Raw genomic sequence first — 12207 nt, forward strand, 5'->3', positions numbered from 1 at the left:
TTTATACTGTAGGGATGGTCATTTAATGAAACTCAAATGTAAATATTCTAATATTTTGAGATACTGGATTTTGGACTTTCATGAGCTGTACGCTCTAATCAACAAATTAAAAAAAAAAAACTTTTGAAATGTTTTACTTTACATGTAGGGAATCTAGAATATATGAAAGTTTCATTTTTTAAAATAATAAATTACAATAAAAAAATGAACTTTTTCACGATATTCTAATTATATGACCACCACCTGTATAAGTAAATACAAAAATACTGAGACTGATGTGTACAGATTGACTGACATGCATGAATATTAAATATATTCATTTTTAGTATATAAATGTAAAATAAAATATATAAATAATAATAAAAAATAAAGTTTGAAATCAACTTGCCCAATAAACATATGTAATAATAAATATTAGTACACTAGAACTAAAGCATTTAAGCGCTCACGTTATTCAGCAGAAATAATCTAGTGGCCTTCCTTTGAATTATACTCACCTGCTGCCTCCAGGTCCTACTGTTCTGCAAGGTGAGGTCAAAACCAATGGAGCACTGCAGAATTTCATCCTCCTACAGATGGTGAGAACAGTGAAACAGTGAGAATATGAAGCGAGACAGGCAAGAAAAAGGAAAGCGCAGAAAGAAAGCAAGACAAATTAATTTGTCCCTCCGAACAGTTGAACTGAAAGTGCTTTTACTAAAAGACTTACAGCAATAAATTTGTTGCGCTATAGTGCTGTGATTTGTTTGAAAATATTTTTGCTGCTAAAATAGAACTGAACAGTTGTATGAAATCAGTGTAACGTTTTTAATCGTGACCGTAGCCTATTTAAGAAAAACAGCAATCTTGGTCGTGTGATTTTACTTACCTGTATCAAGTTATAAAAACTTTTTGTGTGTGCTTCGCTCATGTTTCCATTTCTCCTCGAGATCATGCGCGAGCCTCAACAGCGCAACCTTGTTATCGTCACTACATTATACAGCCTATTATCCACTATGGATCGCCACTTAAACTAAATGTAATAAAATCAGTCATTCTCGGGGTTTTTTTTTTGTTTGTTTTTTTTTGTTTTGTTTTTTGGTATTGACATTTTAATCAGGCCCTTAAAAAAATACACTTATCCCGGACTAATTGACAAGCGTTAGTGTCGAGCCCTGCATGTTAAACCAGCGCTAAAATCCTGATTTATAATCGAGACGTTGTCTGACAAAATCACCATACACATAATATAAAAACATTTGCTGTGATTTTGGCTATATGTACACGTAAAATGATCACTCAGGTTAGAGGCAATTGTATCTATTTTATTTGTTCTCTGACACCCTCAACTGAATGCGCTGCTCCTCTCAGCCACTCACTAAACAGACTCAGGTACGCCTGCGGCAGGAATGCAAGACCTCGTGCTCGTGCGGTAGTACCGGGGAGTCTCGGAAGCTAGATCAGGTTAACAAGTATATATTCATCACAATGCGCTTTCTTCGAAAAAGTCGCAAAAGGGGTCGGAAAAGTTGCTAAGTTGGCAACACTGATTCAACCTTCCGTCTCCAGGTGCCAGCCCGCCGCTGTCCAAAACGACGTTACGGCAATTTTGCACCGGCCGTGTGTAGGCTATCACACCAACATATTTTGCGACAGCAAATCAAAGTTATTAATTATGAAGGTTATATTCAATATAAACTGGTAGGCTATTATTATTTTTTTCAAAACTATCTAAAAAATAATGCGTGTAGGAATACAATTTAATGCTTTTTAATGCCATTTAAGGCCTTAAGTTTCGCAAAATCCATTTAATGACTTTTAATGCTTTTTAATGCACCGCGGATTCCCTGTAATCAGTGTCCGGGAAACCGCCCCATAAGAAACAACAGTAGCCTAAATAATAGCCTATTGAAATGTTTACTTAAAAAGATAAGGAAAACTTAATTTTATTAGAGTCCTGTGCCTGGGAAGTGAAAAGAGTGTTTTTTTTTGTTTGTTTTTTTCCAATGAATTTGTCCCCTTAGTTACGCTTATGAATTCATGACCCTGTAAGACCTCATGTCATTTTTTTGGAGGACCAGACCACTTCTCTTGTATTTTGATAAGCAAAAATGATCAGCATAGAGGACTCTTGCGTCCAGCTCACACTTTATATGGTTTTCCAGTTTTGGCTGAACAACCTGAGGCTATAAAGGTTGCTGGCAGAGGTTCTACTTAAAGGCAGGAACACACCAAGCCGACGCCGACGAACTAGTGGCGACAAAAGCATACTGCGGGGTTGGCTCACATCGGCAGCGTCTGGGTCCAAAGTTGACCTGACACACCAAACCGACGCTCGACAGCCGACGGCCAAGGAGCAGGGGCGCAACTGCACATTTGCTGAGGGGTATGCAAGATCATGGTTGGCGCCCCCCCCCTAGCCTACATTGTGTTTTGTCTACTTGTGACTTTAATGAATATGACATTGAGCAATTGATATGATCAATTAATCCAGAAAATCCAAAGGATTCACATTTTCTCACATTTTTCAATTTTCTTGCCACTCTATATCCCCTAACCCTCACACACAGAAAACTTCCTGCATTTTACTGTCGATTTAACACGTTAATTAGATTAATTAATTACGATTAAAAAAAAAACTTTCAATTTTTTAATGCACTTGCCCCGCCCCAAACCTATGTAGGTCATCTGATGAGAAATATATAATGCAGGGCACTATGCGATGGATAGAGCTTACAGAATGCAGTTAGAATGGCCATAAAACTCAAGATATTGGAGCAAAAATGCCCCTTATTGAGTTTTTGTCTCATATTTATCATATGAGTTAAGCAGTATCACAAAAGTAACGGATTTCAATATTACACGAGTGCTGTTTTTGTCCCAAATAAAATGAGTGCAAAATGCAATACTTATTTTATACGTAAGTTTAAAATAAGTTTATATTGTGTTATTTTAGACAAAATATTGTCTGGTTTGTTCAATTTTGCCAATGAAACTATAAAGACAAAGCACAACTGTTCGTCTCCACGCAACACACAGCAGTGTTTCATTTCTGAATCTGCGTTTTGAATGTAACAAAAGTGATTCAGCGGACCATTCATAAAAGACTTGAAGCGGCGCTACACAGACCGACCGGTGTATGAAATCAAAGACTCAGTGATATAGGTTACGCTTACCAATTTCTTGTTATCCACATGGACATCGATGTCCTCATTTTAAGACACTGTTTTCCATTTTCATTTTCTTTTTTGCGTTTTCTGTTTTCTGTTCTGCGCCCCAGAAACGCTTCCCTCCTCTGTCCATTTTGGACATGTGACTGTCCGTAACAGAGCAACGGCTCTTGTCGAAATGGTGAGCAGTTGATATCACTTGAATTTAAAATGCTAAACAAACATTATTTTTCAACAAACATCATTTTTAAATTTATTTTAAACGTTTTATTCAAAAAGATTTTCAAAGACGTTTTGGCACAATGGCGCCCCCCTCCGTGCGGCGCCCCTATGCACTGCATACCACATTTTTGCGCCACTGCCAAGGAGCACGTCAGTTCTGTGCCTGCGTAAGATGAAATGCCTTTCCGTACCAGCAGGTGGCAGTAGCTGAACAGCCAATCAGAATGATCAGATGGCCCGACAGACCGACGAGCTCCGACGCCAATTCAACATGTGGAATCGGCCGAAAAAAAGCCGACGAGGACCAACTTCATCCGACGGTGCGGAACACACTGAGAAAACTTAGTCGGCCAACGAACAAAAACTGCCCGACGGCCGACCGTCGGCTTGGTGTGTTCCTGCTTTAATGAGCTGACCTAAACAAAATCAATCAAATGGACACAAGAACCAAAACTGGGTTATTAGTATCCAAATATTAGTTCAAACTTTTCTTCAAGAGTTTATCTCGAGGTAGAATAAGTGGATAAGTAGATGCTTCTCATTTTCATTCATAGGAAATACCTTACAAAGTTCTCTGGAAAGGAGTTGGGGAAAATAGGAAGCGACAGCGAGAGGTGTGACTGCATGTTAAATAAGAGGAGCTGTGAGCTGAAGGCTTGAACTCTGAGCGAGCAGCGCGCGAGCATCACGTTCACTGGGAATTACAAGGTAGGTTAAGCGATAAATGTAGTTTTGTGCTCATTTAGAAGCTATATTCACACTGTATATTCCGCGAGCGAGTTACGCGACAGTATAACGCACACGTAAAAGCTTTAAGTGTTATAGACATCTACAAATGATAATTTTGGCATCGCGCGCAGTATATATACTTAGTGTTCACGTGTTGTATAGCCTATCATCTGCTTAGCCAGACCTGTCATCAGATAAGAAACAGAAGAAGCAGGATTATCATTTTACATATCAGTTATGAAAAACTCAAGCGTTTGTTGGTAGCTATCGATAATATCCAATTTTCTGCTCCAAACCTTGCGACACATGCCGTTAAATGACTTTGACACATGTAATGCTGGATAAGCCCATTGTATGTTTAATATGCAATAAAAATGTCTCAGTGCAATAATTAACTGAATAAGCACAATTAACTGAACGAACAATATATTATGTACAAATGATCAATATATTATTAGTACAATGCAAATATTGCAATGTAATGTAAATAAGTAATGTAATATTGTGTGTTGCGCTGCTTATAATTAGCCTACGCATTGTTATTATTGCTATTGTAATCCATTATAGGGGAGACCGGGGCTTGTTGTCACAGGCATTGTATCTGTGAATTCTGTCCTCCAAACTAAAATTACAATAGAATCATATTTTTGTAGCTGTTTACTAAAAATTCTGTAAAAGTACCTGATTGTAATCTGACATTGTAAGTCCCGTAAAACCACTGCTATGAAAAACATTTTGATGTAATATGTGCACTGTGGTTTTCAGAAAATGAAGCTTCTTCAATTTATTTCCTGCCATTAGCAAGAGATTACAGATATGCAATGGTGAGAAAGAAAACCCTAATGCTTTAACTTCCAAAACATGTTATGATGATAATGAAAGAACACTTTTGATAGAATGCATATTTTCTCAACTCAGTGTGCGAGAGAAAATAGGCGTCACCACTTTTAATGCTGCTCTCCCAAGTTTCCTGTTCATTAAAACACATAAATGTTAAGTGTGTCATTTTAACCTATCTCTGTAGGTTAAAACCTGAAGTAAACTTTGGATTTTACACGTATGTTAGGCTAAACATATAGTGTATGCGATGTAAATATCAGCATTGCACGCATACTGTGTGATCCACAACTCTTGTTTAAAAGGGTAAATTGATAGTAACTTCTGGAAAAATAACAGACAAGGATGAAACTGATGGTAGTGGAATGAGGAAAAAAAGCAAGGTCTAGAGAAGTGGTGTCTAACTCAGTTCCTTGAGAGCCACTGTTTAGCACAATTTCGCTCCAACCCTAATTAAACACACCTGAACCAGCAAATCAAGGTCTTCAGGGTTACTAGAAACTTCTAGGCAGGTGTTTTGGAGCTGGTTGGAGCTGTCTGACACATGAGCTCTAAAGAAACATTTTTTAGAAGTCTTAGATGACACAGCATTCTAAAAACGTGGGGCTCAAGTTAATTTGAAAGTGTAAATATTTTGGTTCTGTGACACTATCAAAACATTGCCCGACCAATGTGAGTTTAGGGCGGTACTATTAGTTTGGCCAGTTTCAGGTGTTTGGGAAACCTGTCTGAAATATGGTGGAAAAATGACATGCTTCACCTTTAAAACAACACTTACTATAATAAACTATGAAGTCTTGAGTGTTGGATGAATATAATTGAACTATAACATCATGAACACTGAGGAGAATACCTCCTCCCCGATATCCAGATCAGTTGTCGGCCAGTATCGTTTTTTAGATGAACACTTTAAAGGATATTAGAAGGAATCAAATTTAATTGTATGCTGTCTTATCACTCTGTTTTGTTCTCAGATACGGTGAAGACTTCTACAGCCATGTCGAACGCTGAAGATTGCAGCCATCAGAATCAAACACACAAATTCATTGACTCAGAGTTTCGTTACACTCTCTTTCCTATATTCTATGGCATAGTCTTTGTCTTGGGGTTGCTGGCCAACTGCTATGCTCTTTATGTTTTGCATATTATGCGGGAGTCTAAAGCTATGAATGAGATTCGAATCTACATGACCAACCTGACCGTTGCAGACCTGCTGTTTGCGTCCACTCTACCTTTCTGGATTAGTTACTACATAAATAACGGTCACTGGATATACTCGGATGCCCTCTGCAGTATCATAGGCACGTTTTTCTTCATTAACTCATACTGCTCCATTCTCTTCCTTACTGTCATCAGCATTAACCGTTACTGGGCTGTTACCAGGCCACTGGTGGCTGCCTCTTCTGACTGCTGGAAACGTGGAGCAACTGTCTCAGCGGTCATCTGGGTCGTCACTCTTGCGGCGTCGGTTAAATACCTCATTGGTCTGGGAATCCAAATTAATGAAATTGAAAACAAAAATATTTCTCGCTGTTTTGAGGGTTATTATTACGAGAAATGCTCTGTAAAAAATGAAGTGGCCATCACCCACTTCATCATTATTGTCTTGTTCTTTCTTGTTTTCGCATTGGTGATTGTCTGCAACATCTTAATTGCTCGAGCTCTTCTGTCCCAACCCATCAGTCAGCCTCGAGCCAGCACGGGAAAGCGTTCTGGTGGCACCAAGCTTAGAGCTTTGAGGATGCTGTGTGGTGTCGTGGGTGTCTTTGTGATCTGTTTCCTGCCACATCACGTGGTGCAGGGTCCCTGGACTTTGTCTGTGCTGGGCCTGAAAAATGATTGGAGCATGGAGACTCGCCAAAGCTTAAACGATGCTCACCAGATCACCCTCATGCTTATGGGGATCAACTGCCTCCTGGACCCGCTGGTGTATTGCTTCGCCACCACAAATTTCCGCAAGTACATCCAGGGTCATTTCACAAGGGTCAAGAATAACAAACACTGCTTGTGCAACATATAACACAGTAACACACTGATAAATATATGGTGTTCATTTTAATCAGTTAGAGCAGGGGTCTCAAACTCAAATTGGCTGGGGGCCGTTGCTATGATAGGAGAGCCATTTTAACATTCAAGCACAAGAAAGTGCAAAAGTTTTGGAAAAAATTCCTTTCCTTTGCATTATTTCTTATTTACTTCAAATTTCATTACTAAAATATTTTGCCATACTTAAAAAAATATTTAAAAAATATAAACAGCAGTGTCAATCATTGTTACATACAGTATTAGTTTTTAACAGTTAGTGCAAATATTTTCCCTTACTTTATTTTAGCTTAAATAACATCAAAATCTTGCACTGAACAACACTGTACTGAACAAATGCAATCCCTGAATACATTTGTACACTCTTCTATTTCTTGCCAGAGACCTGGCAGCGCTTCTGCTCACAGCTGAGCCACATTTGTCCAAGATGACGTTTGAGCATCGGTAACGTTTATCGGTACACTGTAAAAAATGAATGTGATTTTAACTGTAAAAAAATTGTAAATAGGTTAACAGTAAGTTCCCGTACTATATACAGGGAAAAACTGTAAAAGCTCTTACCAGACATTTTATGTCATTTTCACAGTAAAATGCTGTAATTTTTTTTAAAATTTTAGACGTAAAAAAAGAACAAATCAATGTATAATTTACAGTCAAAAACTGTAAACTGATATTCCCACAATTCCCTCTGTGACACTCCACATTTGAAAGTATTTTGTTTCAAAAAATCATGTTTCTTAATAGTTTTTGTTATCAGTTATGTACATTAGGGTTTTATGTTACATCTTCTGTTGTTTAATGAATGTTTATTGCATTGTGTAAGTGTTGTGGGTTACCATGATGGTGTTTTCATTTGCGTGAATGACTCTTTGCACCTTCTTTGTATTAGTATATACTTAAGCTCCTGGAAAAGCTATTTGTGATGAACTCTGATTCTTCATGTGGCTTTCTCTTTTACCGCCTGCATTATTATGGTGGTTGTCAGTGTATGTTAAAGGTACAGAACAGATTTTAGTAGTAGTGTGCATTGTTGAATTTACTGGTTTACATTCAAATTTTCTTGTTTGTAAATTACAGTTTGTTTTGTAAATGTGTTTACAGTTTTTCTGTAATTTTTACAAAATTATTCTGGCAACCACAGCTGCCAAAATTATTTTGTAAAAACTAAGGAAGATTTTTTACACTGTAGCATCGGACGCGCTTCGGTGGTTTAAATCGACGCTCGCGATTTGCGCGAGTGCTTTTACTGTAATTTAGGCAAGCGAGCTCATAATAGAAGTGACGCGGTCGCGACGCGCATGCGGTGCGGCGCGCTCGTTTTTCCAGGCGCGCCTATGCCGCGGCTAGATGAAAACATCTCAACTTTTCAGAATGAAAATGGAAAAAAATGAAAATTCTGCTTATGTCATTTCGAACCTGTATGACTTTCTTCTGTGGAACACAAAATTAGATTGTTTAAAAATGTTTCAATGTTTTTACAACGAAAAGAAAGTCAGTGGTATCCAAAGAAAGTAATGGAGCTGGGTAAATAATTAACAGAATTTTAATTTTTGTGCATACTATCCCTGTAATGCAACCAAAGGATTGATACTTAAAATTAGATGTTCATCTTTCAATTGCTGCCACTTTCAGGCAACTCCTTCAAACTATAGATTATTTCAAGCATGATTATTCAACACCTACTTATAAATGCTTTATATACTGAAACATTAAGCATTTATAATGTGATTCCTATATTGTCATATTGTCTCTTAAAGAGATAATCCACCCCAAAATGAAAGATTTGTCACCAATTACTTACCTTGATGTCATTCCAAACTTTTATGACTTTGAAAGTCAGTGGCGTTCAAACAACTCTGGACCCCATTGACTTTTATTGTATGGACAGAAAACACTGAAACATACTCAAAATATTTGTTTATACTCCACAGAAGAAAGTCATGTAGGTTTGTAACAACATTAGGGTGTGAGTAAATGTTTGCTCTTGTGTAGGTGGAACTCACCTATATTTATATGTGTCAAACAAACTCGTTATTTCATTCTCGGTAAAGATGCTGTGGTGTTCATTCTTGTTGTCATACACTGTAAAAAATATTCTGTAGTTTTTACAAAATAATTTTGGCAGCTGTGGTTTCCAGAATAATTTTGTAAAATATACAGAAAAACTGTAAACACATTTACAAAACAAACTGTAAATTTTAAAGTATAAAACTGTAATTTACAAACAAGAAAATTTGAATGTAGACCAGTAAATTCAACAATGCACACTACTACTAAAATCTGTTTTGTACATTTAACATACACTGACAACCACCATAATAATGCAGATGGTGAAATATACCACCTGCATGTGTGTGTGTGTATAATATATATATATATAAATGTTGTCAAATGGGCCAGTTAGTAAAACAAAAGCAGGTGGATAAAGAAAATGGTTCAGCGTTTAGAGGTCATTTCTGATGATTAACATCACAGAGTTTACCAGTATTTTGGTAGAAACACAGAACACCTTTGCTCCTGTGAACAGTCAAGCTACTGGAAAAGTCAACCTGGTATTTTAACAGTTATTTACTGGGTTTAATGTCTTGAAAGGGGCTAATGCTGATGAATGAAGCTATTTGTTTTCTGTGATACCAGAGTTTCACTGTTCATAAAGGGAGAAGTTGTGTTGCTGCTAAAGAGTCAGGATTATTTGTGATATAAATTGCACATAAAGGTGGTCAATTGATTTGTGTCTGATGTCACTATGACATCAAATACTGCCTTACTTGTTGTGAAGTATTTCTGAGGAGCATTCCTGTGGGTTAGGTTTTGTCACACAGGAAATCTTTATATTTTTTTGCAATGTTATGTTTTCCAAAATGGGGAACTTGAGCCAGACACCCATGGGAAATGTGCACATAAACCACTGAAATGACTACTAAACTGCCTGTTCATGTTTTATAACCTACATCAAGCGATTACATTTAACAAAACTTTGACATTTTATGTCAAATATTATGTAGAAAACTTACACTAGTTGAGTTTAGAGCAGGAGCTGGTGATAAAAATTTCAACAATAAGTTGTACTGGATTATACTGTATAAGCAAGTGTATTGAAATTCAGAAGAAAAATACATTTCAAGTGTATTAATGCACACAGTATATATTAAACACTAAGCACATTTAAAATACATTAACAAATGTCATTTTGGACAACACACTTGAGTTGAAATTAAAATAATTTTTCATGTACTTCAGTATATTAGTCAATACATCAAAATAAGTGTACTTATTTAAAACACTAAACTATAATGTTTAGAAATACTGTCATGAAAGTGTACTTTCTTTAAGTAATAATTAGAGATTATAACAAAGTGCACTTTTTTAAAAAGTGCACTTAAGCGTGTTAATAAATATTGTCATTAAAGTGTACTTTCTTTAAGTAAAAATTAGACATTATTACAAAGTGCATTTTTAAAATGTGTACTTAAGTGTGTTAATAAATATTGTCATTAAAGTATATTCTTTTTAAGTACACTTAAGTGGCCTTTAATTCTAATTATATTATCTGCAAGTGCACTTTTTAAAAAGTATACTTTTAAGATTTGAAGTACACAAAAAGTACACTTTCAATACAATTAAGTGCACTTCTGTAAAATAATACTGTATTATTACTGTAAAAATACTGTAAAAAATTAATTGTTTATGATACTTAATGCATTAGTGTTTAACAATTGAAATTGTAACAAAATGACTGTATGAAATAACAATTTGTTTTCACAAAAGAAGTTTAGTAATAATAATTATTCCAATTATGAAATGCAGGTTTGTTGACTTGTACTTTGTTCTTAATTGTAAATCTATGAACTGCTGAAGATCATTTTATCCACTTATAGTGCCGTGTATATGAGCTGAGTTTTATGGTGGCATTTTAGACATTTATTCGATGCTCAGCGATGTTCACCGTTGTGTCCTTGTGGTTTAACCTATTTAAAATAGCATAATGCTTGTATGGCAGCTGCTTCTGAAGAATCTTTCTCAAAATTAAACTTCTGCATTAAGCAGGAAGTTTGGCAAGAAACTGTTATGTGTGCTCTAATTTGTAAAGAGAATGTTCATCCAAAACTAATAGTTGACATTTGCTCATCTTCACTTTGTTGCAAACCCATATGACTTTCTTCTTTGATACATGAAGGAGATGTTATGCAACAATAGGGACTTGGGTTTTTGTCAGTTCAGTTTAAGTGAATGAGTAACCTGTTCATCTCTTCACTAGAAAAGAAGAAGTGTGAAGGACAGTTGTGAAAGACTATTGGTCCCACATTCTACAGATACTAAAGTACAGCAAGTGTTTTATATTTATTCAAATGATCATTGATGTTTGCACATGATGTTGTTTATATCATATAAGGCTTAATCTGTGTTAAAAAGGCTAAATAAAATAAAATAAAACTGTTTTTGCTTTTCTGTGTATTCTCTACCAAAAAACAAACAAAAAAACTGTAGGGTCATTCCATGTCAAATCAACCAAATTTTAGAAACTTCCCTAGCTCAAATTTTTGATTTTGTTAATATTTTTTCTGTAGAAAGACAAACATAAATAGTGAAGAAAACCAAAACATTAAATATCACAGAGGTATATTTACTGAATAATGTTTTTTGCCATTTTTGAACTGTTACTGTTGGCATAATGCAACAAAGCAACAAAGATTGCTAAAGTCAACAGATTTTACTAATAGACTTTGTCTTACTGCAGAAAAAAATATTAACAAAATAAATATTTGAGCCGGGGACCTGCTTATTACGTCTCAGAGAAAAAAAAGCACATAATGGGTGCTTCTCAATACTCAAATTGACGCTTTCTCATTTCCTCGCTCCTCTGTCCTCCAGCCTGTGACCGGAAAACAATCAAAGTTAGCCATCTTGAAGGACATCTCATATATCCCAACTCCTGCGAGGACTTCAGAAGATACAACATCTGGACCAACACGCACATTCGCAAATTTCTATATATCCTAATTATTGTTAATATGTAATTCATTTTTCCAGGAGCTCTTTGCTTCTACCTTCAATTAAATTGCTAACAGTGATTGTATATTAATTGCCTAAATTATTACATTATTAGATAACTGCATTCTCCAAATTGTAATGTTGACATGCATTCTCTGTAAAGCTGCTTTGAAACGATATGTATTGTGAAAAGTGCTATACAAATAAATGTGAATTGAATTGAATTGAATTGAAT

The 12207-nt window shown here is 35.9% G+C and overlaps 4 protein-coding genes across 14 annotated transcripts in view; 3 read left to right on the top strand and 1 right to left on the bottom strand.

The window, feature by feature from the left end:
* The window catches only part of LOC127498683 (platelet-activating factor receptor-like), a 136075-nt gene that overhangs the window by 114561 nt on the left and 9307 nt on the right, over positions 1-12207 (top strand). For 3 of the 5 annotated variants that reach the window (XM_051868306.1, XM_051868304.1, XM_051868307.1), the window contains exon 2: positions 5912-7488. In XM_051868306.1, the coding sequence (XP_051724266.1) occupies positions 5935-6957 (1023 nt within the window). In that variant the 5' untranslated portion in view covers positions 5912-5934 and the 3' untranslated portion in view covers positions 6958-7488. Of the gene's footprint in view, positions 1-3936; positions 4080-5911; positions 9218-12207 lie in introns of those variants that run through there. The other 2 variants (XM_051868303.1, XM_051868302.1) reach the window with 2 other exon arrangements.
* Positions 1-12207, top strand: part of LOC127498684 (platelet-activating factor receptor-like) — a 105194-nt gene that overhangs the window by 83794 nt on the left and 9193 nt on the right. Inside the window, exon 1 of one of the 4 annotated variants that reach the window (XM_051868308.1) lies at positions 3938-4079. The exons of the other annotated variants lie outside the window; for them this stretch is intronic. The gene's annotated coding sequence lies outside the window, so the exon portion shown is untranslated. Of the gene's footprint in view, positions 1-3937; positions 4080-12207 lie in introns of those variants that run through there. 4 annotated transcript variants of the gene reach the window in all.
* The window catches only part of LOC127498671 (uncharacterized), a 79901-nt gene that overhangs the window by 22031 nt on the left and 45663 nt on the right, over positions 1-12207 (bottom strand). The window contains exon 1 of one of the 4 annotated variants that reach the window (XM_051868282.1): positions 498-581. The exons of the other annotated variants lie outside the window; for them this stretch is intronic. The gene's annotated coding sequence lies outside the window, so the exon portion shown is untranslated. Of the gene's footprint in view, positions 1-497; positions 582-12207 lie in introns of those variants that run through there. 4 annotated transcript variants of the gene reach the window in all.
* Positions 3941-12207, top strand: part of LOC127498679 (platelet-activating factor receptor-like) — a 36693-nt gene continuing 28426 nt past the window's right edge. Inside the window, exon 1 of the mRNA XM_051868295.1 lies at positions 3941-4079. The gene's annotated coding sequence lies outside the window, so the exon portion shown is untranslated. The remainder of the gene's footprint in view (positions 4080-12207) is intronic.

Source organism: Ctenopharyngodon idella, chromosome 17 (assembly GCF_019924925.1).
Source record: "Ctenopharyngodon idella isolate HZGC_01 chromosome 17, HZGC01, whole genome shotgun sequence".
Classification (NCBI taxonomy): Eukaryota; Metazoa; Chordata; class Actinopteri; order Cypriniformes; family Xenocyprididae; genus Ctenopharyngodon; species Ctenopharyngodon idella.